At 31.4% G+C, this 27532-nt stretch overlaps 6 protein-coding genes across 8 annotated transcripts; 4 read left to right on the forward strand and 2 right to left on the reverse strand.

The window, feature by feature from the left end:
* The first annotated feature begins 959 nt into the window (after positions 1 to 959).
* Positions 960 to 1773, forward strand: LOC105649611 (pathogenesis-related genes transcriptional activator PTI5). Its single transcript, XM_012236311.4, is given in 2 exon segments — positions 960 to 1599; positions 1601 to 1773. Coding segments are annotated over 2 exon segments (564 nt in total). The 5' UTR covers positions 960 to 1107; the 3' UTR covers positions 1673 to 1773.
* Positions 1774 to 3310: 1537 nt separating this feature from the next.
* On the reverse strand, positions 3311 to 4311 carry LOC105650149 (Integrase-type DNA-binding superfamily protein). Its single transcript, XM_012237028.4, has one exon. The coding sequence runs from the start codon at positions 4292 to 4294 to the stop codon at positions 3473 to 3475; it is 822 nt and encodes a 273-aa protein (XP_012092418.1). The 5' UTR covers positions 4295 to 4311; the 3' UTR covers positions 3311 to 3472.
* A 1969-nt stretch (positions 4312 to 6280) lies between these two features.
* LOC110011065 (GDSL-like Lipase/Acylhydrolase superfamily protein) lies at positions 6281 to 8618 on the forward strand. Its single transcript, XM_020685494.3, has 5 exons — positions 6281 to 6585; positions 6715 to 6845; positions 7174 to 7407; positions 7864 to 8143; positions 8239 to 8618. The coding sequence occupies exons 1-5, from the start codon at positions 6324 to 6326 to the stop codon at positions 8433 to 8435; spliced, it is 1104 nt and encodes a 367-aa protein (XP_020541153.1). The 5' UTR covers positions 6281 to 6323; the 3' UTR covers positions 8436 to 8618.
* A 6002-nt stretch (positions 8619 to 14620) lies between these two features.
* On the forward strand, positions 14621 to 17689 carry LOC105649612 (GDSL esterase/lipase At5g45960). The gene is made up of 5 exons (XM_012236312.4): positions 14621 to 14983; positions 15080 to 15210; positions 15583 to 15816; positions 16957 to 17236; positions 17363 to 17689. The coding sequence occupies exons 1-5, from the start codon at positions 14722 to 14724 to the stop codon at positions 17557 to 17559; spliced, it is 1104 nt and encodes a 367-aa protein (XP_012091702.1). The 5' UTR covers positions 14621 to 14721; the 3' UTR covers positions 17560 to 17689.
* Positions 17690 to 18314: 625 nt separating this feature from the next.
* On the reverse strand, positions 18315 to 19924 carry LOC105649614 (GDSL-like Lipase/Acylhydrolase superfamily protein). The gene is made up of 5 exons (XM_012236313.4): positions 19564 to 19924; positions 19349 to 19479; positions 19023 to 19256; positions 18676 to 18922; positions 18315 to 18590 (listed from the first exon to the last, which is right to left on the reverse strand). The coding sequence occupies exons 1-5, from the start codon at positions 19832 to 19834 to the stop codon at positions 18400 to 18402; spliced, it is 1074 nt and encodes a 357-aa protein (XP_012091703.1). The 5' UTR covers positions 19835 to 19924; the 3' UTR covers positions 18315 to 18399.
* A 1751-nt stretch (positions 19925 to 21675) lies between these two features.
* On the forward strand, positions 21676 to 27411 carry SNI1 (negative regulator of systemic acquired resistance (SNI1)). 3 transcript variants are annotated; one of them, XM_012236315.4, is made up of 16 exons: positions 21676 to 21715; positions 21841 to 22060; positions 22203 to 22269; positions 22342 to 22435; positions 22571 to 22636; positions 22732 to 22818; positions 23236 to 23307; positions 23502 to 23583; positions 23661 to 23710; positions 23899 to 24111; positions 24194 to 24264; positions 24351 to 24420; positions 24893 to 24958; positions 25706 to 25861; positions 26668 to 26804; positions 27176 to 27411. In XM_012236315.4, exons 2-16 carry the CDS (start codon positions 21943 to 21945, stop codon positions 27246 to 27248), a joined length of 1422 nt encoding a protein of 473 aa, XP_012091705.1. In that variant the 5' UTR covers positions 21676 to 21715; positions 21841 to 21942; the 3' UTR covers positions 27249 to 27411. The 3 variants fall into 3 exon arrangements, with proteins under 3 accessions (XP_012091705.1, XP_020541363.1, XP_020541362.1); XM_020685703.3 differs by having other exon boundaries at positions 21696 to 21720; XM_020685704.3 differs by lacking the exon at positions 26668 to 26804.
* Positions 27412 to 27532: the final 121 nt, after the last annotated feature.

The following is a 27532-nucleotide window of genomic DNA, read 5'->3' on the forward strand; positions in this document are numbered from 1 at the left end:
ATTTATTTATAGTTATAATTTTAATTAATTTTCTATTTTTATCATTTGACGTGAATGTTATTATTTATTGACAAATGAATATGGTCCGTTGATAAACATCTAATTAAAGAGATCAATGGAAGAGTCAAAGATAAAAACAGCTTTTGTGATCGATCACGTTAAAGCAAAAAATAATGGACGACTCTGATGAGCTCATGTATGCGCTTAGGTCATTGCTTCTAGAAAGGTCTACCTGTCCTCGTGTTCCATGGGATCCATTGTGTTCATTGCTAGCCAGATCATCTTATCCATCCAACCCAAACTTGCCATTGTTTGGTTCCTGAATTGCTTAAATGCCCCTGTGATCAATCAATGCATGTATTCTTCGCCTCATGCGTTATAAAATTATTAAATTACTAATTCAATGACAAAAATAAGGTGATTTAGTAAAATTATGTGCAAGATTTATATTAATGCAATATTCGTAGAATTCAACACGTGGAATTTAGCTTTTCATTTTTTTCATATAAAATAAAAAAATTGAATTTATAAATAAACTTTATGAAATTCATTTATTCGAATAAATAGAAAAAAAAAAGAAAAGAAACAGTTTTAATTTTGAAAACATAAAAATAAAATATTTTAATTTTCTGAACTGGATACCGTATTTAAAATTTGTTTAGAGTAGAAATTGAAATTATTTTCAAAAGAATCAATATTTTAATTTATTTTTTTTTGATAAATATTTTAAATGTTATTGAGATTGGTATGCTATAATATGTAATTAATTTTTTTATAATAACAACTCAAACAATAATGTTAAACAGACCATAATTCAAGTTCAAAAATGTAATTAGCTAATGATTCTTTCTAAATGTTAAAAGTGCATTCTTGTAAAATGAGAAGAAATTAGGGGCAAAAAAGCATTAGTAGAACCCACCAAGTCACCAATGACCAGCCAAATAAAAAACACTTCTAGTAATCTCTTTAATCTCACCTTCCTCCTAAGTTCCTAAAAATAAAATTCCAAGATTCCACAATAAATAACCATTTCACATTCCAATGTTTATTATATCCAAGACCAAGAATCCTCCGCCCATTTCCACATAAAGAATCAAGAACACAAATATGGTTTTCACCTCTCAATCTGAGCTTCCATTTAATGAGAATGACTCACAAGACATGGTCGTTTACCAAATGATAAATGAATCCATTTCCTTCAATACCTCTAATATGCTACCAAGAAACCAGATTAACACATCAAACAGGTTCCAACTGCAACCAACCAAGACCGTGGCCAAGAAACACTACAGAGGCGTCAGGCGTCGGCCGTGGGGCAAATTTGCGGCGGAAATTCGCGATTCAACTCGACACGGTGCTCGTGTATGGCTAGGCACGTTCCAGACGGCGGAGGAGGCTGCTTTGGCCTATGATAGGGCGGCTTTTAGAATGCGCGGTTCCAAGGCGCTCCTTAATTTTCCAGCTGAAGTGGTGGCTGCAGCTGCTGCAACAAACAATAGTCCGCAAAAGTTTAAGCCGAATTCGGAAAATAGCGGCGGCTCAAGCAATGTTTCCCAATCGGAATCGGAGAGTAGTACTGTAACGGAGGAGTCACGGGATGTGGGGCCACTGGCCAGAACCAGATTATTTGGACAAGTTGCTTAGAGTCTGTCAGAGGGATTGGTTGTTGTAATATTTAAATTTAATCTACACATGGAAAACGTTATATTAGAGCTTCCCACATGTTAATTTTTGTTCTTTGTTTTATGTTACCTAATTTTTGTTTTTGTTCCAGTTAGATATAATCTTTTTTGCAAAAATACATAAGGAAGACGGTTAGGTTATCATGCAGTTCAATTGCTAAACAAAAAAATATATATATAAATTTGCAAAATTAGTTAAATTTAATGCTTGAAAGAATGTTTTTTTTTTTTTCTGTTGTAATTAAGTTTGCCAGAGAGGCCAATAGCAGTCATATGGAAATGAGATGACAGCTTATAGGCTATAAACCCAATTTAGTCTTAATTAAATTTTAGAAAGATTATGAATAATTGTAAATAATACTTTGTTGAAAAAATTACTAATTTTGTTGATGAAAAAGAATATAGGTGAATTTATTTGAAATTTAGAATCGACACTAATTGAATATTTTATATGAATATTACCGTGACATGAATATAAAATATATATTAAAATTGAAAAAAAAAAGAAAAAGAAAAATGTGCTATTCTCTGTGTCCCATTCAATAGTTTGAAACAGAAACTATTACCTAATAAATGTTTTTTAATATGCGAGATTACAGCTCATTATCGAAAAGAAGAGCAAACCAAACAAAGTACACGTGCTCAGGACTTGTCTCCTCCCAAGTTATGACTGTATATTTTTCAATTATACTTGTCAAATGGTCAAAGAAAAGAAGTTGACGTGTACGAATACCTAAAATATTGATTAATTGTAGGAATAAAATTTGACTTTAAGGTTACCAAATTAGAACCGCATGTATCAACTTGCTGCTATTAATGGTCACAAATCCCACCTGCTCCCACTTTCAATTGGTCGATCCAATATATATGCATAGTTACCTCACTGTTGTCTAACTTTTTTTTTTCTTTTTAATTCTTTTATTGGGTCTGAAATTTCTTTTTTACAATTAATGTTTGAGCGAGGAATATTTATTTTTAATTAAAATGTTTTACCCTTGTGGCAAGTAAGATGATTTTTGAAAGTGAATTTCATGGTTTAATTTTTATTTTAAGGTTGAATTTCTCGTCTCAATACTAGAAAAGAAAAGCATTTATGTTTTTTTCTGTCACAACATTTGTCTATGTCATCTTTATGTGGATTAATCAGACATTATTGATAATGAAATGCTAGTCATCTAACAGGAGGCTATGACATGTCCCATTTGTCGTGTCGATTTGCACGTTGATACCTCGTCGTATTAGGCACAAAGTTTAGATCCATGTGGGATCGTCAACTGCATGCGGTGGAAAGAGATTGCTGTGACTTATATATGGTGATGGATGTTGGCCAATCCCAAACTTTATTAGACTTTTACAGTGCAAAACAAATTAAATATGTATCTACTCTTTTTTTTTTTGTTAATTATTAAGAAAATCTTTTTATAAGTGCACCAACGCATAGTCTGATATATTTAATTTCAAATTTCATTTCTCCAATATTTAAAAAAAAAAATTATAAAGGGTGAGATGAGATGATCGAAGTTTTTTCTTCTTTAACCCAATTTCTCGAGTTTGAACACATAGTATAAAGTATCTTTTAAACTTAATAATATATTAAGTAACTCATCCTATGCCACTCATATACTAGTAAAGAAATAACATTTTACAAACAAAAATATATACCTTTCTACAAATAAATCAATACCGACCCCAGTGAATTTCTCCATATATATAGCTAAAGAATTTATACAAAACAAAACAAATTATGCCTGTGAAACACTATGTAATTGTAACCCTTTAAATATATTTGATCATAAAGAGGAAAGCAAACTCTCTAAGTAATCACTGCCCAGGTCCTGAAATTCTACAACATCGAAGTCACTTCCAATTTTCTCTTCCACACTAAACATTCTCTTAAATTCTGGCTGTTCAATAATCAATTCTACATCACTCTTCTCTGATTCCCAGTCTCTTGATACCCTTTTTCGAGTTCTTGAATTATTATTTTCATAGTTACCTTCAAGAAAAGTGCAAGAACTATCACTGCTTCTCTTGTAGCCGTGATCAATAGCGTAACCATTGCCCATAGCCTTAGCTACTGTGTCAAGGGGAAAATTAAGATATGCTTTAGGACCTCTAATTCTCAAAGCAGCTTTATCGTAAGCTAAAGCTGCTTCTTCAGCTGTATCGAAAGTTCCAAGCCAAACACGAGCTCCTTTTCTTGTCGAATCTCTTATCTCCGCCGCATATTTACCCCAAGGTCGTCTCCTTACTCCTCTGTAATGTCTTTGGGTCACGTTGTCTACTTTCATAGCATTGACTTTTAAGTTCTTGTTATCTGAACTATCAAAATTGCAAGAAAGTTGTACATTATCGTGACTTCTTGAAACGTCGTCGTCTAGTCCTGAAAGAAGTTCTTCCCATGCCTCAGCTCCCATTGAAAACCACCTGCCTAGACTTGGTAGTCTTTGAAGGACATCCATTGATCCTTCTCTACCATCAAGACCAGGTAGCTCTTGCCATGATTTTGAAATCTCTTGGGTTTCACTTCTTTTCTTGTCTGCTTCTTCTTCGCCTCGGATAAAACTCGCCCATACATTCTCTAGAAGTTGATGATCATTTTGTGTATTCATTCTGTTCTTTGCATTACATGGAAAAAAAATAAATTAAGAGGGAAGTTGAGAAAGAAGGATGGAGCTATAAATATATAATAGTAATAATTAGATTAAATGGTGTGTATATGTCATCATTAACAGCTAAGCTAATGCTTATCCTACTCCACATATGAATGAAAAAATTCCAGTTGGAAAGCTTGTGGTTTAATCCAGAAATTATTATAATGTGATACCAGCTAAAGTTATGGAGGATATTAGAATTTGGACACTAAAAAAGAGGTGGATTTGTGCATTTTAAGGCTTCTTCGTTGACTTGTGTACATATCCTCTAATCATTTGTTGGTAGTAAATTTAATTAATTTAATTTATATATGGAGATAAGGAGTAATTCTTTTTTCTTTTTGATATATATTTTATTTTATTAGAAGACCTTCGTGCAATTCAACATCATAAGAGATAGAGGAAGAGGAAATTTATAAGGAATTGAAAGCTGGCTAGAGAATCTACTTGGTCTTGTGGTGCTGTTGCATTGGTGGATTTTGGCATGTCTTAGCACTTTCTATATATATAAATTTCTCCAAATTAAGATATATGTGCAAATCCAGACACATATGGATAATATTAACCTTGCATGATTAGATATATCCTTATACATTACAAAATTTCCAACTCAGCGTTTCTAAAATACACCTTCAAAACACCAATTTAAAATATTACTATAGAATTTATTATTATAGACCTTTTTTTTTAAAATAGAAAAAAGTCAAAAATTTTAATAGAATAACTCTATCGTCCTTCGAAATTTCCCCCACAAAAGTCAATAGTACCATCAAGGACTTTTGGGGGCATCTGAGAACATGCATGCAGTAAGTTTATGATGTATAAATACATGCTTCAAAATGTCAAATGCAAGCATGTTCAGCACTTGAACATTTCTTTGTTACATCCTCTCTAGTATTAATATTTCCATTTTCTTATTAATGGATTTTAATTGAATGATATTTGGAACCATTCAAAGAACTATGAAATTGTAACTTCAAATAATATCTTAAAATATTTGGTGTCGACTAAAGAATTATACATAAAGTTATAAATTCTAGCGCTATCTTAAGTTTAGAAAAATATATTCAGAGACGGAACTAGAAATCAGAATAGAGATGTTCTCTGCAATATAGCTAGTTCTATCGTTTCTGTATTTTACTATAATAAACATTTTTAAAAAGCAAGTAATTCCATCGAAAGGAGAGTTTTAATTCCATGAGAGTTCTTGCATTGCAACGCGGATTTAATTGGAAAACTTGTAAGATACACAAATAAGAACAAGCAAGTATGCCTACAATTAGTCTATCAATTCATGCATGTTTTTCAAATTCTTGAAGCTACTCTAAACCGTAAAAACAGTAATCTTTTTTGGTCATTATCTTGGTTAACAAGCATTGCGCCCTTGATTAAGGGAGATAGTTTAATAATAGGTGAGCAAATAAAATAGAGGCACACGCTTGGGAATAAAACTTCAAATTCAAATTCAAAAGGTAAGTTTGTATACTTGAAATGGCAGCAAGCAAAGACATATATTATGTCAAATGCGGTGATCTTGAATTCTTGATTCAGTGCATTGGATTTCACAATAGAAACGTAGAGTCTGTCATATCAAGAATGTCTTTTTAATCAACTCTGTTTTGCTTCTCTTATTGATTAAAGAAAGAAACAGAGGGATGAAGATGCCTCTGAAGAACAGCTGGAAGAGATATTAAAATAATATTAATTGGATTTAGAAACCTTTCTTCTGGTTTTTTGGGCCTCTAGCTACATATTGTCTAAATGGCCCAAGTTGGACATTTCGTGTTTATAGTCATTGGGCCTAATTGAAAATCCAGTAAAGAATGTGAAAATGCATGGGAGGGTAGAAGTATAATTTTCAATCTCATGTCACGTTTGAGTTTGAAACCTACCTAACTATAAAATGGGAGTTTCCATTCCATATTCCTGCATTCAGCACTGAAGTAAGCCAATAGACAGAGAGAGATAATATTAGGCTTTTAGCTATATGGAAACACGCCCCAACTACTTTCTTCTTCTTCTTCTTCTTCATTTTATGATCGCCATTGAAGAAGCTCTAGCATTTCCAAAGGCTTCGAACAATTCGGTCACGGCTATTCTAGTGTTTGGAGATTCCACCGTAGACCCTGGAAATAATAATTTTATCGCAACTATTTTCAAGGGAAACTTTCCACCTTATGGAAAAGATTTTCCTAATCACATCCCAACAGGAAGGTTTAGCAATGGACGCCTGGCTACTGATTTTGTTGGTAATTTTCGTCTCTGGTTTAACTACTATCAGTGTATATAAATATATATATATATATATATATATATATATATATATATATATGATTGAAAAGTAATATATATATGTATTTTGGTTGAACTTGGTACAGCTTCTTATATTGGTGTAAAAGAGTATGTGCCTCCATATTTGGACCCAACTCTTACTATTGAAGAGCTTATGACAGGAGTGAGTTTTGCGTCTGCTGGCAGTGGATTTGATCCTCTCACCCCCCAAATCAGCGTCTCTTCCTTTCTCTCTTCACCCTCATTCACAATCTTCAGTTTGTTCAATTTATTCATTTGTTAGTTAAAATTTACTAGTTTCCTCCATAATTTTTAAAACAAAATGTAAGTATCCATATTAGAATTTACTGTTTCACGTGTAATATGATAAGGTAATATATATTCAAAGGGTAATGGCTTTTATCGTTCATTAATACCGCATATTTTACTTGAAGGTAAAAAAACACAGGTAAAACAAAAAGATGTACAGAACAGCTAAAAGAAAAAGACAATTTAATGGCTCAAATCCCTTTGTTGAATTCACTCACTGTTTAATTTTTTAACAGAACGTGATTTCCACCGAAACGCAAATGGAGTATTTTAAAGAGTACAAGAAAAGGCTGGAGTCTGCAATTGGAAAGAAAAGAGCAGAAAACCATATAAATAAAGCTTTGTTTATCATTAGTTGTGGCACTAATGACTTTATTGTTAATTATCTAACTATACCTATTCGACGAAAGACCTTCACTATTTCAGCGTACCAGCAGTTCATCTTGCATAAATCTCTGCAATTCGTACAGGTTTGACTCCACTTTCTTATTTTTAGTTTATTAAAGTCACTGCATTGGCCAGAGTAACAAGTAACTTGGCTAATTTCATGATTTAAAATCCTGTACATGCTCTTGTATTTATTACAGCTTGCTAATATATTGTGATCTGCTTATTGACGTACGTAGGACATGTAATGCATGGGCATATGTATTCAAACAGTACATTAATACGAGTTTAGAAGAGCAAAGAAAATAATTGTAGATTCTAGAGAAGCTCAACTCATTAATACGAGTTCCCAATATAGGTTTTGAAACACGGTTAACTATAATAAATGCAAGCACGTTCATTTTCCATTGTTTTCTCCTTTTGAGCTATAGAGATACTTTCCGTCAGTTGCCATCCAATTTCTCATTATCGAGTACTACTAAGTTTCAATTTTTTTTAAGGAAAAAAAAAAACTTATGTTTCGACAATTATAAGTACAGGATTTGGTTGATGAAGGAGCACGAAGAATATCAATTGCAGAGTTACCTCCAATGGGTTGTATACCAGCTGTTATCACCATTTTCTCTAAAAATGCAACAAATGCAATTTTAGAACGCAATTGTATTGATTCCTATTCCTCCATTGGAATAAACCTCAATCAAATGCTTCGAAATGAATTAAATCTCATGCAAAATCGATTACTAAATCTCGGCTTAAAGATCAGTATCTTGGCTACGTATGGACCGTTGAAGGACGTGATCCAAGGGGACGGCAGATCTGGTAAACTTATAAATTTAATTATCATAATTATATTATTATTTTAAATTAATATATAATTGAGCAGCTGTAATTTTTTTTTTTTTTTTCTTTTGAAGCATTTGATGAGGTAAACATTGGGTGCTGCGGGACGGGTTACCTAGAAGCAGGAATATTGTGCAATCCAGAATCGTTTGTATGTCCTGATGCTTCCAAGTACGTATTTTGGGATTCTATACATCCAACTGAAACCACATACTACTACATTTTTCAAGCCATGCGTCCTACTATTGATTTCTTAATAAGGGATCCCTAAATATTTTAATTATGGTTTTTGTTTTTTTCAAATTATAAGGAAGATATAAGGTAAAATTGAGGATATGTCTCAATTTGTATAATGCAATTACATAAATGTTGTTCTATATTACGGTAACATCACAAATTTACATCTTGTAATATGATTTATATTATCCCTTGAGAAATCCTAAAATATCTAGTAAAAATTTAGCATAATGTAAACCACATGAGCATAATAATTTTATTCTTAAAATACCATTGGCATAATCTATACTATGTATAAAAATAGGAATAAGAGATAATGTGATTTTCAATAGCATCCTTAATGAAATTTAGAATATCTTAAAATAATCTTAGTTATAGCCAATTAGAAAATTACAGTTTATTATGATATATTTATAAAAATTATTTTTTAAAATAATCATTTGTGGTCTAATTGTCTTCTTATTTATGTAAGGAGTGAGAGGTCTCGAGTTTGAATCCTCTCGACCATAATTGTTTTTCCAATTTCGTGAGTGGAGAGTTATCACTTGTTGTGTAGCCCACAATATTATTTTAGCCCATTAGGTCTCCGAATGAATTTAAAAAATTAATTTTTAAATAAATACATATAGATAATTAAGCATTTAAAAATTTAAGTTTTATCTTTGCTAAATTGATTTTTTAATAAATATATATGATAATGAGAGAATTGAAATATTTATATATTTTATTTATTAAATATTTAATTCTTTTAGGATATAGATAAAAAAGAAAGAAAATATGTTTTTTTTATTAATATTTTTTATATATACACCTATTATTGAAGATTGAGTGATGGTTTAATTTTCTTTTTAAGCACCTTTTAGGATTTAAAAATCTGCATTTATAAATTAGGAACTAAATGATTAGGTCCAGGGATTGGATTGGACTTTATTATGAGATCACTTAATTATATAAAAATAAAAATAAATACATAAAAGTAGCATTGCAAGTAGTTTGTACGGCAATATTTAATAAAAAAAATTAATCATTTATATTTATTTGAATCTAAATAAAATTTATTTTTTAATATTATATAGATAAAAAAAATGAGTAGATAACAAGCATATTCAACGCACAAGACACGTGGTATAAAAGACTAGTAATTTTAAAAAAGTAGTAAGCCGTAGAGTTTTCTCATAAAGTTTTGACTTGTTTAAATTTATGAAATTCCTTTAAATGTTTTACAATTTTTCATAAATTTTGATTTAGTTATATTCAAATCATAAATTGAATTCGTAAAATTTGATTTTTCATTTTTTTTATATCAAACACAAAAATTAAATTTATAAATGAATTTCACAAAATTCATTTACTCCAAATAAGAGATTAATGTTTCAATAAAATTTTTCCGAAGAGCTAAAATTTCTTCATCAAAAAGAGACCAAAATAAATTTTAAACTTTTTTTTTTATATAAATCTAATAAATTTTAAACTTTTATTCTCTTTTATACGTTAAGAAATTTTTTTAAAAAATTTTAAAAAAATTGGAGGCATAACCTTTAGCGGGTTAGCCGTTCTCCCAGCCCCCCTCCGTCCCTACTTGCTAGTTGAACCCCCTGTGTCATAATTCCCACCCCCCAACCATTTTCCTCCACCTGATTTCCAACAACAAACTTAATAGTAATTAATAATAAGATGAGATCAATTTTAGTTTAAATGAAGTGATTAAAACTCCTCTTTTAACATGAAAGATCTTAAGTTTGAGCATTGGGTATAAAAACTATCACATTGAGAGAGTCGCCCTCTATATGATCCCTCCATTCCAATATTCAAACTGGACATAGTCGAAATCCATTGGTCTTTCAAATACCGTGGTTAATATACCAAAAAAATATTGTAAGATGAGAAGAAGAAAAGATATATATGCATATGTGATGTTTGCAAATCAGCCCATGGTTCGTTATGCAACAGAAAATTAATTTAGGCTTCACTCTTTTTTCTTGGCATTAACAACTCTGTCTACATAACGTCAAGAACAATTGTCTTCTCAAATAATCTTTAAGACACTATTTTTTCACGTTGATATAATATGTCAAAAGGACATTAATGTTATTTTTAGTATTACAAAGAAATTACTGATAGAGTATTAGAGACTTTTTTTTTTTTTTTTTGGGAATATTATCTCAGAACAGTGAAGTGCATAAATTTACATTTGTATTTTCCATACAAAATTTTATAGCATCCTCAACTTTTTTTTCACTATTAAATAATAAATACTTCAATTTATAATATTAGAACTTTTAAATATTTATTAGATAGTTAAAAATATAAAAATTATTGTTTCAAAAGTTATACTAACTGCACTTTAATTTAATATATTCCATATAAAACCTCTAAATTTATTATTGTTAAAGTGAAAATTAAATATGTAATATTAGTAAAATTCATAATTATAAGTGAATTTATATATTTAACGAGAGTAAATTCGAAACTTCTAGAGTGAGTATTGAGGTGGTCAATTAACATAGGTTGGTTCTTTTCTTAAGCAAGCACAAATCACTTTATTTTATGGCGCAATTAGGATTGTCTTTTTATTGACCCCATTTCTTGGTGGCAAGAAGCCACCAACAATACCACCATTAAGTGTAATGCTCCTCATGATTTGTTAGTTGCACCGGCACTAATCTTATCTAATTTGTGGGATAAGACATTATAACTATTTGTCCTTATTTGGAGATTAAACTTAAATGATAAGGGACCGGACTCTTAACTTTGCCTAAAAACTAGCTCGTAAAGGAAAGATTGAACCCACTCTTATACACTAGCTCAGGATGTACTCCGCAGCGATGTGGGACGCATCATCCCCACCCCCATAAGACCCGAGTGCCTCAGTCAGTGTTTTGACGAATCTCATGAGACACCGACCCTAAGGAGCCCAAGCTCTGATACCAAATGATAAGAGACTGGACTCCTAACTTCGCCCCAAAAGCTAACTCGTAGAGGAAGGACTAAATCTAGCCTTATACACTAACCGCCCAGGATGTACTCCGCGGGCGATGTGGGAGGTATCATCATCTAGATTGGGTTATACTTTGTAGGATAAGGTAGCATAATTATTGTCCTTATCTTTTGGAGATTAAACTTATCCACTTTAATCTTTTGATAAAATCTAATCTTATCTACTTTGTGGGATAAGACAACATAATTATTTGTCCTTATCTGTCGGAGATTAAACTTATCCACTTTAATCTTTTGATAAAATCTAATCTTATCTACTTTGTGGGATAAGGCAGTATAATTATTTGTCCTTATCTTTCGGAGATTAAACTTATCCACTTTAATCTTTTGATAAAATCTAATCTTATCTACTTTGTGAAATAAGACAGCATAATTATTTATCCTTATCTTTCGGAGATTAAATTTATCCACTTTAATCTCTTGATAAAATTTAATCTTATCTACTTTGTAGGAAAATGCAGTATAATTATCTGTCCTTATCTTTCGGAAATTAAACTTATCCACTTTAATGTTTTGATAAAACCTAATCTTATCTACTTTGTGGGAAAAGACAGTATAATTATTTGTCTTTATCTGTCGGAGATTATACTTATCCCCTTTAATCTTTTGATAAAATCTAATATTATCTACTTTGTGAGATAAGGCAGCATAATTATTTGTCCTCATCTTTCGGAGATTAAATTTATCCACTTTAATCTTTTGATAAAATCTAATATTATCTACTTTGTGGGATAAGGTAGCATAATTATTTGTCTTTATCTGTCGGAAATTAAACTTATCCACTTTAATCTTTTGATAAAATCTAATATTATCTACTTTGTGGGATAAGGCAGTATAATTATTTGTCCTTATTTTTCGGAGATTAAACTTATCCCCTTTAATCTTTTGATAAAATCTAATCTTATCTTACTTTGTGGGATAAGACAACATAATTATTTGTCCTTATCTGTCGGAAATTAAACTTATCCACTTTAATCTTTTGATAAAATCTAATCTTATCTACTTTGTGAGATAAGATAACATAATTATTTGTCCTTATCTTTTAGAGATGTAATTGGTCCACTGGAAAGTACCAACGGATCTCTTTTACTATTCTCCATGCTTCCTTAAGCTCTATAGTTGAATGGTGGCGAATCCGTATAATATATATATATATATATATAATTCATTTTCTCAATTATATTAATTAAATATTTTCAGCGAAACTAATTAAATATAATTTAATTAGTCTACTCATATATATAAAAGTGAGATTTTGATTTTAAGTTCTTTTAATTATAAAAATTTTTATCATTTTAATAAATTAAAATTTGTATTACCTGTTGTAATATATCTTACATATCTCGACTCTTTAAACTTTTCAAAATAAATAAATAAAATTAATTTCATGACTAAAAGGAGTTATGGTGGCCTGCCCTTTAACCAAAAAATTCCAAATCTGTTAAAAAGATCAGTGTGTGTATATATATATATATATATATATTAATTTGCTCCCCTTTTAAAGTATTATTTTTTTTCAGACCGCTGACGCTAAATCCAGGCTCTCCCGCTTGGATACCAAGTCCGCAGTGCTTTTCTTGTTATCTTAGCACGTGTTAGTGCGTAGTGATGACATCATAAATTAATATATAATAATGATTCTAGATTTTTTTTTCGAGAAAAATATCTCTACAAATTTGAAATCACATTAATGATAGATAAGTTGGTTGGCGTTCATTTAGTGGCGTGCTTGACACTTTGTTTTCTTCTGGCGTTGGATAATATATAAATCACTTTTAATTCTAAAAAACTAAAATTTTATTATGTTTTACACATTTGATCCTTGTTTTAATTATTTAAGTGAGTAATAAACATACAGACGTTACACGTAAATATGTTGGAAATGATATGTTTATCCTAAAAAATAAGGAGAATTTTATATAATTGACACAATTTTCACAATTAATGTGAAATCTCGAAAAATCAATTGACTCTTCTATGACTGTGAATATATAAAAAAATTCGCACGTATATTTGATCTTTTTCAAATAAAATTTATTAATAATTTAAATTATTACTCATATTTAAAATGGAAGATTAATTCGGGTAATAAAAATATTTTTTTTTTCCTTATCAATTAAGGTTTTTGCTGCTGTAAGAAATCATTTTAATACTAAATGCATCAAATACAAGAGTGTTTTCTTATCAAAATTCAATATTTTCATAAAAAAATTATTTTTTGAGGGAAGTAATTCTAACAATATTAATTTATCAAGTAAGGGTATTACTGTATTGTTATATGTTTTAAAAAAATATATTTACAAATACTTAATTTATTTACATCTTAATATGAAATAAGGGAACAAGACTCACATACGTTTCAAATATCAGAATTAGAAATTGCTGGAAATATAAAATTACTATAAACAACAAAATATTGAAATTTTATTTTCTCTTTTTTCCACTTTTGGGTAAGATTTAGACAGTCAAACATTCTGAATTGAGAGAAATTTTTAGATAAATTCAGTTTACCACGTCAACTGTAAACTTACTCAATGAATTAAAGTTTTTGTTAAGATTTTTTGCTTAAATGGAAAACTCTTAGGAAAATGTCTCAAACTATAACTCAACAAACAAATTCAATTAGCTGGGTAATTTGAACGGTGGTAGTTCAGTGGTAAAAAACACATGCGGGGTAGATCATCATAACTTGGATTATGAATTTGATCATTCGTAATGCAAACTCTCTCGAATCAGTCCCTTTACCTCCGAGGATGAGTGAAGACTAGTCAAATTTGTGCATTGTTAAAAAGAATATAAGCCTGGATATCTCGTAATAAGTATAAAAAAATTAAATTAAATTAGCTGGGTAGTTAAGAACTGAGACTGATGGATTGTAGGTTTGGTTTCCAAACTTTCAGCCAACGATTAGAAAATTAGAAACCTAATGTACTGAAAATTTAGTTTCAAAAAGAGAAGGAAAAGGGCATTTCTGTAATTAAAATTTAAAAAATAAATTGAAAATTCTACTGCACAGACTCTCTCTCTCTATATTCTTAAATTTGAAGGGTTGAAAGGGAAAGACACTGTTGTGGTAACAGCGATTTCCCAAGCCCATATAATATTGTAGTGAAAATTTAATTCCAAAAGGACATTTCTGTAATTAAAAATTAACAGTTGAAAGTGACCCACCAACCCAACCCAGCCCAACCATCCATCAACTCATTACTCAACGTCACTGAATCCCGATTGAGCTGATAAAAATATGAGTTTTCCATTTCCTTCATTCAGCACGAAGTAAACCTCTGGACAGAGATAGCTCATTTTAGGCTTTTAGCTATATAATGGGAAAAAGCCAGAGCTACTTTCTTCTCCTTCTTCTTCTTCATTTTATTATCGCAACTGAAGAAGCTCTAGCATTTCCAAAGGCTTCTAATAATTCGGTCACGGCTGTTTTAGTTTTTGGAGACTCCACCGTGGACCCTGGGAACAATAATTTCATCGCAACTATTTTCAAGGGAAACTTCGCACCTTATGGGAAAGATTTTCCTAATCAACTCCCAACAGGAAGGTTTAGCAATGGACGCCTGACTCCTGATTTTATTGGTAATTTTCGTTTCTGGTTCAATTATTATCGTTTTATATATATATCTATATGATCAAATAGTAATATATATATTTTTTGGTTGAACTTTGGTACAGCTTCTTATGTTGGTGTAAAAGAGTATTTGCCTCCATATTTGGACCCAACTCTCAGCATTGAAGAGCTTATGACAGGAGTCAGTTTTGCTTCTGCTGGCAGTGGATTTGATCCTCTCACCCCACAAATAAGCGTCTCTTTCTTTCTCTCTTCACCCACATTCATAATCTTCAGTTTGTTCTATTTCTTTTATCTGTTAGTTAAAATTATTAGTTTCCTCCAGATTTTTTAAAACAAAAATGTAAGTATCCATACAAGAATTTACGTGTAAAAAGAAAAGGTAATATATATTCAAAAGGTAATGGCTTTTGCCATTCATTGATAGTAATGTATATGTGATGTGACCTGAAAGTCCAAATATATAGGTAAAACAAAAAAAGGAAGATGAATAGAAATAGAATAGCTAAAAAAGACATTTAAATTTTTTTATTATTAATGGCTAATCCCCATAAAAATTAATGCTTGGTAGTTCTTGAATTCACTCACTGTTTAATTTTTCTGACAGAATGTGATATCCACCGAAACGCAAGTAGGGTATTTTAAAGAATACAAGAAAAGGCTGGAGTCTGCAATTGGAAAGAAAAAAGCAGAAAATCATATAAAGAAAGCTCTGATTATCATTAGTTGTGGCACTAATGACTTTGTTGTTAATTATTTAACTCTACCTATTCGACGAAAGACCTTCACTATTCCAGCTTACCAGCAGTTCATCTTGCATAAATCTCTGCAATTCGTACAGGTTCGACTCCACTTTCTCATTTTTAATTTATTGTATTCATTGCACTAGCTAGAGCAGCGAATTATTTATCTGGCTGAGTTGTGATATAAAAAATGATGCTGTGGTTTCGTGCACCCGTATTTATTGCCTTGCTAGCATATTATAGTGCGTATTGCATGGGCATATGATGCTTCGAGCTATATAATAATAAGGGTTGTCACTCCTTTTATCTAAATAAATTAATAATAGGAGAGTTTTTTTTTTTTTAATTCATTCAATTTATGAAAATTCTTTTAGCTCAAGGGATTCGAATTTGAGATTATTCACTTTTATTATTGTGAAGTGGCAACAGAGTACCTATATATATATATATATATATATAAACACAGACACATACGTTGTTCTGTACCTATTCTTTTTCAATTTTTAGGCCAAGTGTTTTTTCACCTTCAGTTTTTTTTTATATATTAGTGTTTTTATGCTTGGCCATGGAGTAAAATTTAGAAAAAATTCTCTCAATAAGAACGAGTTTAAATTTCAAATTTCTAACTTTATTAATAAGTTTTGTTTAGGAATATTTTTTATTTTCACTTGTCTAACCACATGTTATAAATAAACATTTAAATTTGTTCGCAGAAATACTGAATAAAAATGAAAAATATTTTACTTAAATGTTAATATTTATTTTTGTTGGAATTAGCAAAGACACATAAAAACTGAATTATAATATTATCTTATCAGCAAATAAAAAAATTTAAAGTATTATCGAGTGATTCACAACAATTAGTTTGTGCTGATTAAATATAGAGAGGGGAAAGATTTAAAGATCCATTAATATTTTGCCACGACACACAAGTGAGATTAATCACGAAGAGCAGAGGAGATCATTGTAGACCCCAGGACGCTGAACTCATTAATGCGACTTCGCAATGTAGGTTTGAAATGATTAATTATAATAAATGCATGTTCCTGTTCCATTGTTTTCTCCTTTTGAGCTGTGTCGGATTTTTCATTATTTCGTATTTGAATGTCATTTTATTCTTTTTCGTGTTTAAAAAATTATAAGTTTAACTGAACGGAAATATTATTAATTAATTTCAAATTTTATTATTTTATGAATTACTACTAATAATTTAAAATTTTTATTTTGGATAATTATAGGATTTGATCGATGAAGGAGCACGTAAAATAATATTCGCAGAGTTAGCTCCAATGGGTTGTTTGCCAGTTGTTATCACCATGTTCTCTAAAAATGCAAATAATGCAATTTTAGAACGAAAGTGTATTGATTCTTATTCCTCCATTGGATCAAAATTCAATCAAATGCTTCAAAATGAGTTAAACCTCATGCAAAATCGATTAGCAAATCTCGGCGTAAAAATTGGTATCTCCCCTGCATATGGACCGTTGGAGGACGCGATTCAAGGAAGTGGCAGATCTGGTAATTAAACTCATAACTCGTAATTATATTATTGTTTTAATTTAATATATATAATTGGTCAATTTTGATTAACATCATCATCATTATTATTATTATTATTATTATTATTATTATTTTGGGGTGAAGCCTTCGATGAGGTCAGGAGTGGGTGTTGCGGAACGGGTTACCTAGAAGCAGGAATATTGTGCAATCCAAAATCACCTGTGTGTCCTGATGCTTCAAAGTATGTATTCTGGGATTCAATACATCCAACTGAAACCATGTACTACAAGGTTTTCCAAGCCTCGCGTCCTACTATTGATTTTTTAATAAGGGATCCCTAAATATTTTAATTGTTTTGCTCACTTTATATTACAGGAACAGGAAAATATACTGTGTAATTGAGTATATGTGTCAATTGTATAATGGAATTAAATAAATGCTATTTATATATTATATATCTATTCATTAAAATTAACTATTTTAATTATTATCAATTGTTTAATTAGCACTTTATCAAACATTAAAGAGAGTAATGTGATAATTTGGTCTAGTAATTGAAACGTATTAGATTCCGTCTTGATGATTGCAGGATTGAGCTGTAGAGTTTATCTTGAAGATTAAAGTCATAGAGTATTTTCTGGTCTGATATAAAGTTTCTGCAAGTAATAAATTTTCTCATTTTTCGGCTCCCCACGTCCCTTAACTCTGGAAATTTCCCATCCACACAGTACATATGTAGTTATTATTTATTAACTACTCCGCATTCATTTGCTTGCCAAATCAACGGATCCACCAACATCCTCCACATTAGCAAATTACTATCAATTTAATGGTGGTTGCCTTTTGACCGAACTCTCTTATATGGGCAAAAATATCTATTGTTTGTAAATACGAGATTCCTTTTTCCTCCTGTATAGATTTAGCTGCCCGACCAATCCCAGCTCATTCTTATAGGTAAAGGAAAGGGCTGGCCAGAAGAAATTTGAGTTGTGAAGCATCGACCCTATAATTTAAGTCATGGTAATTAATTAATTACTTTTGTTAGGATTATTTATCCCAACACATGTTTATGTTTATTTAAAATTTGCCATACAAATATTAAAAGATATTTCCATATATCACAAGAATACATGTGTGTATATATAATGAATTAACGGATAATTAGGAACATAGGTACTTAATTATCTCAGTAATGCTTCGTTAAGAGATTTCAAAGCTTCAGTGGCAAGAATTTGATACATTTTTTCTGTTGGATGAACAGCATCCCAAAATGCATATTCTGATGCATCAGTGCATGTGCTCAAGCCTCGACATGAATCACCATACTCTATAGTTCCTGATCCACAACAACCCTTTGATGTTTCAACTAGACCTGCCAAAATTAATTAACAAAATAAGTTAGTTCCAATGGCATTTCCTTAGAATTAATTATCCTAAACTTGATTAGGCAAACTAACCATATTGTCTGGGGTTATCCACAGCATGTTTTAGGACATTATAGCAATCAACATATGCATCTTTAATCCCTAAAGTTTTTCTGAGGATGAGTAGCTCCTGTTCTATCTTAGAATTGAATGACAAGGCAACTTGGTTATAACTTTCCACACATATTTTCTTATCCATTATTGTCTTGACAAGTGGCATGCACCCCAAAGGAGGAACTCCAACAACAATCAGTCTTCTGGCTCCAAGTTCATGCATTTCCTGCAACCAAACAATAGTTAGATTAAAATTTTCATTAGAAAAGTTTATTATTATCGTAAATTCACCTAACGAAAATGGCTTCTACATTAAATCAATGTACCTTGAAGTCATCAACCAAGCGAGCTACCAAGAAATTTTGGTATTCTTCAACAGTGTATTGCTCGGGGCGAGTTGGTTCCAAGTAGTAATTTTGAATGAAGTCATTCGAACCCATACTCATAACGAACACAGCATTTCTTATGATATATTCTGCCTTATTCTTGCCTACCAACTGACTCAGATGAAGCTTGTAGTGTTTAAAATACTCTAGCTGCTTTGAAACTGGCAACACATTCTAAAAATAAACAATATATACTATTAATTTGAGTATTTTAATTAGCTTATTAAATTAGAATAATGGAAATTAATTAGGGTTAATTAACTTACTGAGAGATTTGCAGTTAGGTCGTCATAACCAGAAGCAGCAGAAGCAAAACTAACGCCATGTAACAAATCTGTTGGTTTTATATTAGCGTCAAGAAAGGCGGGAATTGCTCTTGTATAACCGATTGCCTCAGCTACAAAAGAAACATAAATGAAAAATCTATATACACACATTAATGTATATTTTGGAGAGCAAGAAAGTCATTAATTAAGGTTACCTATGAAGTCTGTGGCGAGTCTTCCATTGGTGAACCTTCCGGTAGGGCGATTATTAAAGAAATCTTTTCCATAAGGAAGGAAATTGCCTTTCATAGTGGTGGCGAGACGGTTGTTATTTCCAGGATCAACACTTGAATCTCCAAAAACTAAGACACATGTGATATTGTTTTTTGCTGCCAACTTTCTTATCTGATGAATATCCACTGCTGTTGAGAACATTGGCATTATCATTGCCAAAAGTATCAGTAATCCTACCCTGACAGGCGCCATCGTCGTTTTACTCTTATTTTAGCAAGAGAAGCTTTTCGATTATTAATGACTTTTGCTATATGCTTGAAACTTCTCTACAAGTTGTTCTTAAATGGGCCAGATGTGCATTGGTTGTGTTGGTTGAAGATTTAAACATATACCAGAATTATTGTCAGTGTCGCGCCAAAAAAAAAAATAATAATAAAGAAACGGCCATTTTTTCTGTTCCAATAAATTTTTGTCAGTCGGTGCAGTTGTAATTAATAGAGGATATATTCAAGCGAAAAATCTTGTTTGAATAATTAACTCTTATTTATATATTAATTTTTTTTTAGTATTGAAAAAAGAAATTCGAACGTAATTTATTATCAAATCATATATGCATCTAACGCTAGACTAAATCTTTATATCGAATTTAATGGAGAAAAAAAAGGCAACTCCAAAACAGTAAAGAGATAGATATGATTTATGGTAATGTCTATTGGGTTTTAAGGTGTTGAAAGGATCTTTGGCATGGAGGCAAAGAACGTGCCTTGTTGTTTTCTGGTGATAGATCTCATCTACCTCCAAATGAATTTTTAGGTATAACAATTAACAAGACTTGACTTCGCAAATGCATCGCATTGATTGGCCCAGCAAATAGCAACCCCTCCCCGCCCCGCTCCACCTATTCTAAGAAACTGTTTTTTCACACATCATTTCAAAAGGAGAACAGTGCTCCAACTTAAATTAAATGAAATAATGTGCATGATATATTATATATTAGTGTTTGAAAAATAAATATATTAATAAAACAAAATAACACATTTATAAATGAAAAGTTTTTAAAAGTTTATTTTTTTAAATAATTTATCTAAATTCGGTCGATGTTTATTAATTGAGTCCATAAGCTAGTTCTATAATGCAAGTATTACCTTGCAATTTTAATTTGTATGTATTCGCATAAATGCTGGGATTTGTTTTTTTTTTTTATTTAATTATAAGCAAAAGCAACATTTATCCTTTTTGCATGTTAATTATGGTTCCCGCCAACCATGCAAGTGCTCGCACATGCTATCCTGTAAGGCACATTGGCATGCTAATGTTGACTTGTAAGTAAACGCATCAATATGCACAATATTTGGCCTAATACAAAAATTTAGGCCTCGACTTTAAGATTTTATCTTTGCGGCACACTAAATTTATAAAGAATGTATTTACTTTTGAAGTTATGAATTTTGACAAATATTATATATTTCTTTGTATAAAAAATAATAATTTTTCAATAGTTTTAGATTTTATACGTAAGATATTGACTTGATTTGTTATTGATAAAATTTATAGGCAGTAATTTTTCTATTATTTAATTATTTAATAAGTGTTTAATCGATATAAATATACAAAATTAAAGTATATAATAGAAATTTTTTGCAATATGAGATGTTTAATAGGTACGGTTTTACAAGTCAAAGTTTTCAATGTAAATTAAAAGTCGAGGATATTATAAGAGTTTATATAAAATACATGGGTAAATTTATGCATTTACTTCATCAGTGTTGAAAAAAAAATTAGGACACCTTAATTTCAGGAGGAAATTTCAGGGCGTGGGTTATTTTTTGTTTTACGATTTTTGTTTTAAGGTTTTTGTTTTGTTTAGATGAAACGTTGCATTTTGAATTAGGGTTAATGGGTTGGTTAGTTAACCCTTGTATCAGTATGTGGATTCACAAATAAATGGTTTATTATTATTTTTGGCTGATTTTAAATTAGGGTTGAATTATTACTAGGGTTTTTTAAATGAATTATTCTTTTAATTTTTGTAACCGAATTATTTTATTAGAGATATATATTATTCTTGAACACATTTGTAACCTATTGTAGTCCAGTGGGTTAGGATGCTCGGCTCTTGTTCGAGAGACCCTGGTTAGGTTACAGCAACGGAATGTTTTTACAATTTTTAAGAGTTATTTTTTTTTTATTTTATTTATCGATTAATTGTAATTTATACTCAATGTTTATTTATTTTTAACTAGTTTATATAAATTTAGGGCGGGAAATAACACAGAGCTTTTGGCGGCCATATCAACGATCAAGAACTTGTAGTGGACTCACTGCAAAATATCAAAACCTAGGGTTTCAAAAAACCCAAAATGGAAGACTCTAGCACTGATAGAAGAAGCAGGATGGCCAGAGGAGGCATTGAAGAGAACATTTTAGCTATCCTCGATGCCACCGATTCCAAAGATGATCAGGACACCAACGACGACAGTACGTATTTTCACATTTTTGTCTCTGCAATTCCTCTGTTTGGTTTCGGAGAAACCTTATCTAAACCAAGGAAAGATAAAATTTCGAATTGGTTTCTAATAATATCTCTCCATTTATTTTATTTCTGTTAATCGAAATGTAGGAATTGCTTTTCTCGATGCTGTTCGAGCTGCTTCTATTGATCAGGATAATGCTACTCCTCCAACCAAGTAATTTCTAAATTTTGTTATTTCGTGATAAATATTAGATTGCTTATTGATAATGGAATTTGGCTTGTGAAGCAAAATGTATGAGGCAGTTTTCCAAATCCTAAGGGTTGGGAAATCTGTGGAATTGATCATGGAGAGTTATCGGCTTCTAAATGAGCTTGATAAGGTGCTTACTTGCTTCTTTTCTATTCTTTTGCTAATTCAATCCTATCCGTACTCTCAACTTTTGTTCGTTTTTTACTCTTTTAATATTCTAATGGAATTTTTTTTTTTTTTAATTTTCTGGTTTGCTCATGCACAGAGTTTTCCACGAGTTTATTTAGCAAACAAAGGAGCAGAGTCGTCTGAGTTTGTGGCGATTGAGGAGGTATAGATGTTTTGACCTGCATTTGTCATATTTTAATTTCTATAATTCCATATGCTGATTGTAATGGATCCTGTATCGATTTCGTTGTCTACTAGGCGTGGTCACCGTTTGTTTTTAATTTGGATATTACTTCTGGTGAAAAAGAAACTGCTGGAAAAAGCTCGGGACCTTTTGACTCATCGGTGAGTGGATTTTCTTTGGCTAATTTTGATGTTAACTCTGTATCATGAATTTTTTTTTTTTTTTTTTCCATTTGAATTGTAACTATATAGTGATTTGTTTAAAATGGATGGATATCAACCTGTTGGGTTATGAGTGTAGTAAAAGTTTTATTGTTTATAATTCAGGTCTAATGTTATTTGATAATTTTATATATTGCATCTTTTTTTTTTCTGTTTTAGCTACCAAAGAGAAGATATGACATGTGATGGGTTTCGTTGCACATAGATTCAAAATCAAACTCAGTGGTTACTTCTATTTCTTACTGTCCTAAGAATAAGATTCTAGCTAGGAATAATGTTATAGGCTCTGCAATAGATTGATATTTTTTCCCCATTTCTACATTATAATTTCCATTTGGTTCTTTGAACCATTTTCAGGCTTTCCATTTGTTAGTACAAGATCTTGTTGAAGTTACCAATGAAACAAGCTTTCAAACTTCAAAAATAAAGGTTAGTTTATGCTTATTTTTTGTGCTTCAAAGTTCAAATTAGATATAGTGTTAGATAATGTCCACTTTGTGTTCCATGTCTCAATAGGAAGGTTCAAATACTAAACTTGTCGGATCAAGTTTGGAAGATCTTGGGTAGGTTGTCAACTTATTTAGCAATTTTTTGACCATGGCTCTTACCTGGTTATGTTTCAGTCTCTGGGAAAAATGTTGTTATTTCAGTATCTGATCGATGTTCTTGAAGGAGATTTTTTATCGCGTAATAAAGCTTACAAAGGTAAGTGAATATGATTCTCTAAAGTTCTTTTGGTTTTGAGCATTAAAAAGATTAAACAATTTATTGCTGCATCGCAGAAACAATGAACTGGGTGCTTCTAAGAGAGTCCTTACTCAGCATGCTTCTGGTATATTTCCACCTTCTAAGTCTCTAATTTTGATGGATCTTGTAACTCCTAATTAACTGTGGTTGTGTAGTCATTAACATCATGAGCATTTGGATGCTTATATTTAGAATTGTTCTAGCCCCTTGAAGCAATGTTTTTGCATTAAATTGTAAAAGATGTTTGAAGTTGGTATTGCATTGATCTAACAGACTTCAAGAAGAATAAACTACAAAGTTTTAATGAAGGACTGCTTATCTATCATGTGTCGACTATGTCAATATTTGGCTGAACTCAATAATGATCTCGGATCTTCTGATAGTTCTGTGGAAAAACCATCTCAAAATGGTAATCCTGCTGTAGCAATTGCTTTAACTGAAGTGGGAAGTAGTACTTCTATTGCTTTGCAGAAACTTCTGAAAATTGTAAGTTGCTAAAGGTATTACTCATCTAAGAATATTCTAAAACCATTTTCTCTATAAGCTTTGATGGTACCAACTTTTTCAGATTCTGGAGCTTGATGTATCAAGGAAGCAAGCAGATGTGCAAGGTTGTACCACTAGGGCTGATGGTGTGAGGTATTACTTGTCTTCATGATATAATATTTTTTCTTGATCATTTTTTTTAGTACTTAAGATGAACATATGACTTGGATTTGAATCAGAACCCCTCTTGTAGAGATAATTTTGGACGAGCTTACTTATGATAGAGATATGCTTTACCAATTTCTTCAGGTATTTGTCTTAATTGTGTATTTAATAATTCTCTCCATTTCTGTCCTATACACACAGAGGCAGGCACAAGAATGTGCAATTAGTGGAAAACTTACACAAGGCATGGAAAACCACTAGTTTAATTCTCAAGCAATGGCTTTGGAATTAGTGATTATCTTTGGTCTCGGCTTTGCACTTCACAAATACCATCTTCCCTTCTAACCGATAATCACATTTCGTAGCATTACTAATGTCTATTAATGTTCGATAACTTTTATGTCTCTCTCTCTCTCTCTCTCTCTCTCTCTCTGTGCTGACAGTCATGTCCTTTTTAATACATTGCATGATCAGAATATGCTTTTAATTTCTAAAAGATTTAGTTCTCGGGTTTAGTTGATTCAAAGTATTCCAATGCTGTTTAAGAAACAATTCCTGTAGCTGTTGGATGAGTTGATCAGTACACTCTTATGAAAAATATGGGAATGTTATGCAGATATTTAATGAACCTAAATGGAAGCTGGAAATAATTTTGCAGTACTTCTCAAAATATATTGCTAAGGTACGTGAACTGTTTAACCTTTGTCATATGATCTCCATTTGTGTTCTCATGGAGTTCCTTTTATGCAATTATGTAGGTGGCATACTTGTTAGTTACTAAGATGGCATTTGGTGACATTGATAGTTAAAAGACTGAATTCAAGAGCTGAGCAGTTCTAGTGTTGAAATTTAAGAACCAGGAAACTATTAAGGAAACTTTGAGCTGAAATGTCGAATGGAATTAATAAGTACTACAATTTAAAGCCAAAAAGGAGAAGATGTGAATTTAATAATATTGTTTAAAGAATTAGTGGAAACTGCCATTTTAGTAATAAGATGGTAGAGGTATTGATTTTGGTGGTGGTGGTGGTTGGCAACATATATGACAATGCTATAATAGTGGGCCTGGTGGTAGAAATAGGTGACTGGAAATAATTGAGGTGGTGGTGGCAATGACTGATAGCTCTAAGGTGACAGTGAAAGTATGGTGGTGGGTAGCAGTGTTATCCACTAAATGACAGTCATGGTGGTGGTGATGGTGATGATGGTAGTTACCATGGGGCTGTGGTGGTTGGACCGAGAGTTTTGGTGGTGATTGTTTTTATTAAAAATCATGAGAAAGGAGTTAATTTTACTTAAATACATTAAATAGAAATTCTTTTAGTTGACAAAGTGATGTTTTTTTTTGTGAAACAAAAAGTATTATCAAACACACTTGAGAGCTGTGGAGGTTTGCTTAATAAATATGCCTATATATTTTATATTGTAGCCTTCTGTCCGCACCCGGAGGTCTAATAGTCCGATAGAGGATGATGGGACGTTCATTGGAGTTCTAAAGGGCTTTTCAAATGTCACTACCACAAAGAATATTACTAAAAGGATTGGTCAAGATATAGTTCAAATGCTTCTGGCACATGCTTTTCAGGTGAATTTTACTTCCTCAACCGTACACATTAATAAATAAAGATTTACCTGATTCTCACCGATGCTAGTGTTTGGTTGGTTTAGGAAATTGCTAGTACATAAGAACTTCTTGCCTTGAAATTTGAATTAATGTCCATGACGAATGCTGTTTGTTAAAATTCAGCCTGTATTTGTTAAATTAAGTGGTCTTAATAGACCAAAGAGTTGGCCGTCTGGCGATTAGTATCTATTATCACCTTACATTGGCCTTCTTAAACAACAGAATATAGAAAATATATTTTGGATCCAATCTAGTTATGAAGACATAGTAGGGTTTCTGAAAAGATACTGTACGCTGCAAATGTTGTAAAGAGTATAAACACGGGGTAGAGAAAATAAAGAAACTTCATTGGCATTTACCAACAGAACTATGGATCCATAATGGAGATGAGACCAATTGTTGAACTTCAACAATATAAGCATCGTGATCTGGGTAACCGTAATATTAGCTGGTCGGAGATATAGAGATTAGACCTTTTTTTTGTTTGGTGTAAACCACCGGTATCCGAATCTCATTACCAGGAATCGCTTAATTCGATTTAGAGTTTAGTTACAGTTAAGGCTCCTCGCTCCTCTACAGATATATTTAATAGGGACCGAACCGAAAGCTTTTTACACATACCCAGATTGTGTTGCTAATTGAGCCTCAACCAGTAGGTTATGAAAATTAGACTCTAATATATGGTATTATATAAGGTGAAACTGATGAACTGTCACACCACTAGTAATATAATCTTAATTTGATTAAATTATTTAATTCTTCTTCAGGCTCATTTGTCATTACCTTCAGCCGAAAAAGATGCTGATGGAATCTTTGATTCTGAGGACAAATTTAGTAGCAAGTCCCTAGTGGAAATATGCGAGAATGTAATATCTGCATTCAGTAGTTTGAAAAGAACAGATGAGTAAGACTTCATCTTTGTTTCTTCTTTTGACTTGTTTATGCAACTTTTATTTGCATATATGTTCTGCAACTAACCTTTTTAGAGAAAACCTTATGGTTATATGTGAAATAACTTGCACGCCAATTCGTTGGCTTGGATAAGGTGCTGCTTCTTTGACTGACATGTAACAACCACCGAAGAATCGTTCTCGAATGACTGTTACGTTAAGTCAATATTTGCATCATTGTTATAGTCGTAAAACCAGCTAATTTTATTCTTTATGGTTGTTTTCTGGATTACTTATTTGCCTATCTCTTATTCTTTTTCACCTTTCTTTATCAAGTACTAAATGTTTTTAATGTTATTGCACGTGTTATGATGGCATGATGCAGAAGGATGGAGATTTTGCCTTTCGGAAAAGAAGCACTATTTACAGCAGCAACTATCCTCTCAATAAATTCATAGGAGCTCAAGCCTGATCCGCGGTGTATGTTTTTGTATCCAAGGCGCTTGTAAATAAGTTCTACATATTATAATTGTTGGAGTAGCTGCTCTTTTCACGATTGTTCTTGAACATAGTATTCTCTTCCTTGAGCCTTGACTGATGAAAGTGAAACGTTTTTGTCCAGTGCTGCTTTTTAATTCCTCATGCTCCGCTAGGCAAATAAATAGTACTGCAATCAATTTGAGGCATTTAGGTAGTGTAGGTACATAAATTAATTTTTCGTCTTTGAATCTGCATTTCGTTA

This window comes from Jatropha curcas, chromosome 11 (genome assembly GCF_041381405.1).
Source record: "Jatropha curcas cultivar XTBG-Jc1 chromosome 11, XTBG_Jcur_1.0, whole genome shotgun sequence".
NCBI classification, from domain to species: domain Eukaryota; kingdom Viridiplantae; phylum Streptophyta; class Magnoliopsida; order Malpighiales; family Euphorbiaceae; genus Jatropha; species Jatropha curcas.

What these genes read in the sequence shown, in the direction of transcription:
- LOC105650149 (XM_012237028.4), bottom strand. Translation starts at nt 4,294, where the DNA reads ATGAATACACAAAATGATCATCAACTTCTAGAGAATGTATGGGCGAGT.
- LOC110011065 (XM_020685494.3), top strand. Translation starts at nt 6,324, where the DNA reads ATGGAAACACGCCCCAACTACTTTCTTCTTCTTCTTCTTCTTCATTTT. An exon ending in AATCTCTGCAATTCGTACAG is followed by an intron (nt 7,408 to 7,863) that starts GTTTGACTCCAC and finishes TTATAAGTACAG; the next exon opens with GATTTGGTTGATGAAGGAGC. An exon ending in CCAAGGGGACGGCAGATCTG is followed by an intron (nt 8,144 to 8,238) that starts GTAAACTTATAA and finishes TTTCTTTTGAAG; the next exon opens with CATTTGATGAGGTAAACATT.
- LOC105649612 (XM_012236312.4), top strand. Translation starts at nt 14,722, where the DNA reads ATGGGAAAAAGCCAGAGCTACTTTCTTCTCCTTCTTCTTCTTCATTTT. An exon ending in AATCTCTGCAATTCGTACAG is followed by an intron (nt 15,817 to 16,956) that starts GTTCGACTCCAC and finishes GGATAATTATAG; the next exon opens with GATTTGATCGATGAAGGAGC. An exon ending in TCAAGGAAGTGGCAGATCTG is followed by an intron (nt 17,237 to 17,362) that starts GTAATTAAACTC and finishes TTTGGGGTGAAG; the next exon opens with CCTTCGATGAGGTCAGGAGT.
- LOC105649614 (XM_012236313.4), bottom strand. Translation starts at nt 19,834, where the DNA reads ATGGCGCCTGTCAGGGTAGGATTACTGATACTTTTGGCAATGATAATG. An exon ending in ACCTAACTGCAAATCTCTCA is followed by an intron (nt 19,257 to 19,348) that starts GTAAGTTAATTA and finishes GTTTATTTTTAG; the next exon opens with AATGTGTTGCCAGTTTCAAA. An exon ending in GCTTGGTTGATGACTTCAAG is followed by an intron (nt 18,923 to 19,022) that starts GTACATTGATTT and finishes GTTTGGTTGCAG; the next exon opens with GAAATGCATGAACTTGGAGC.
- SNI1 (XM_012236315.4), top strand. Translation starts at nt 21,943, where the DNA reads ATGGAAGACTCTAGCACTGATAGAAGAAGCAGGATGGCCAGAGGAGGC. An exon ending in AATGCTACTCCTCCAACCAA is followed by an intron (nt 22,270 to 22,341) that starts GTAATTTCTAAA and finishes TGGCTTGTGAAG; the next exon opens with CAAAATGTATGAGGCAGTTT. An exon ending in TTCTAAATGAGCTTGATAAG is followed by an intron (nt 22,436 to 22,570) that starts GTGCTTACTTGC and finishes GCTCATGCACAG; the next exon opens with AGTTTTCCACGAGTTTATTT.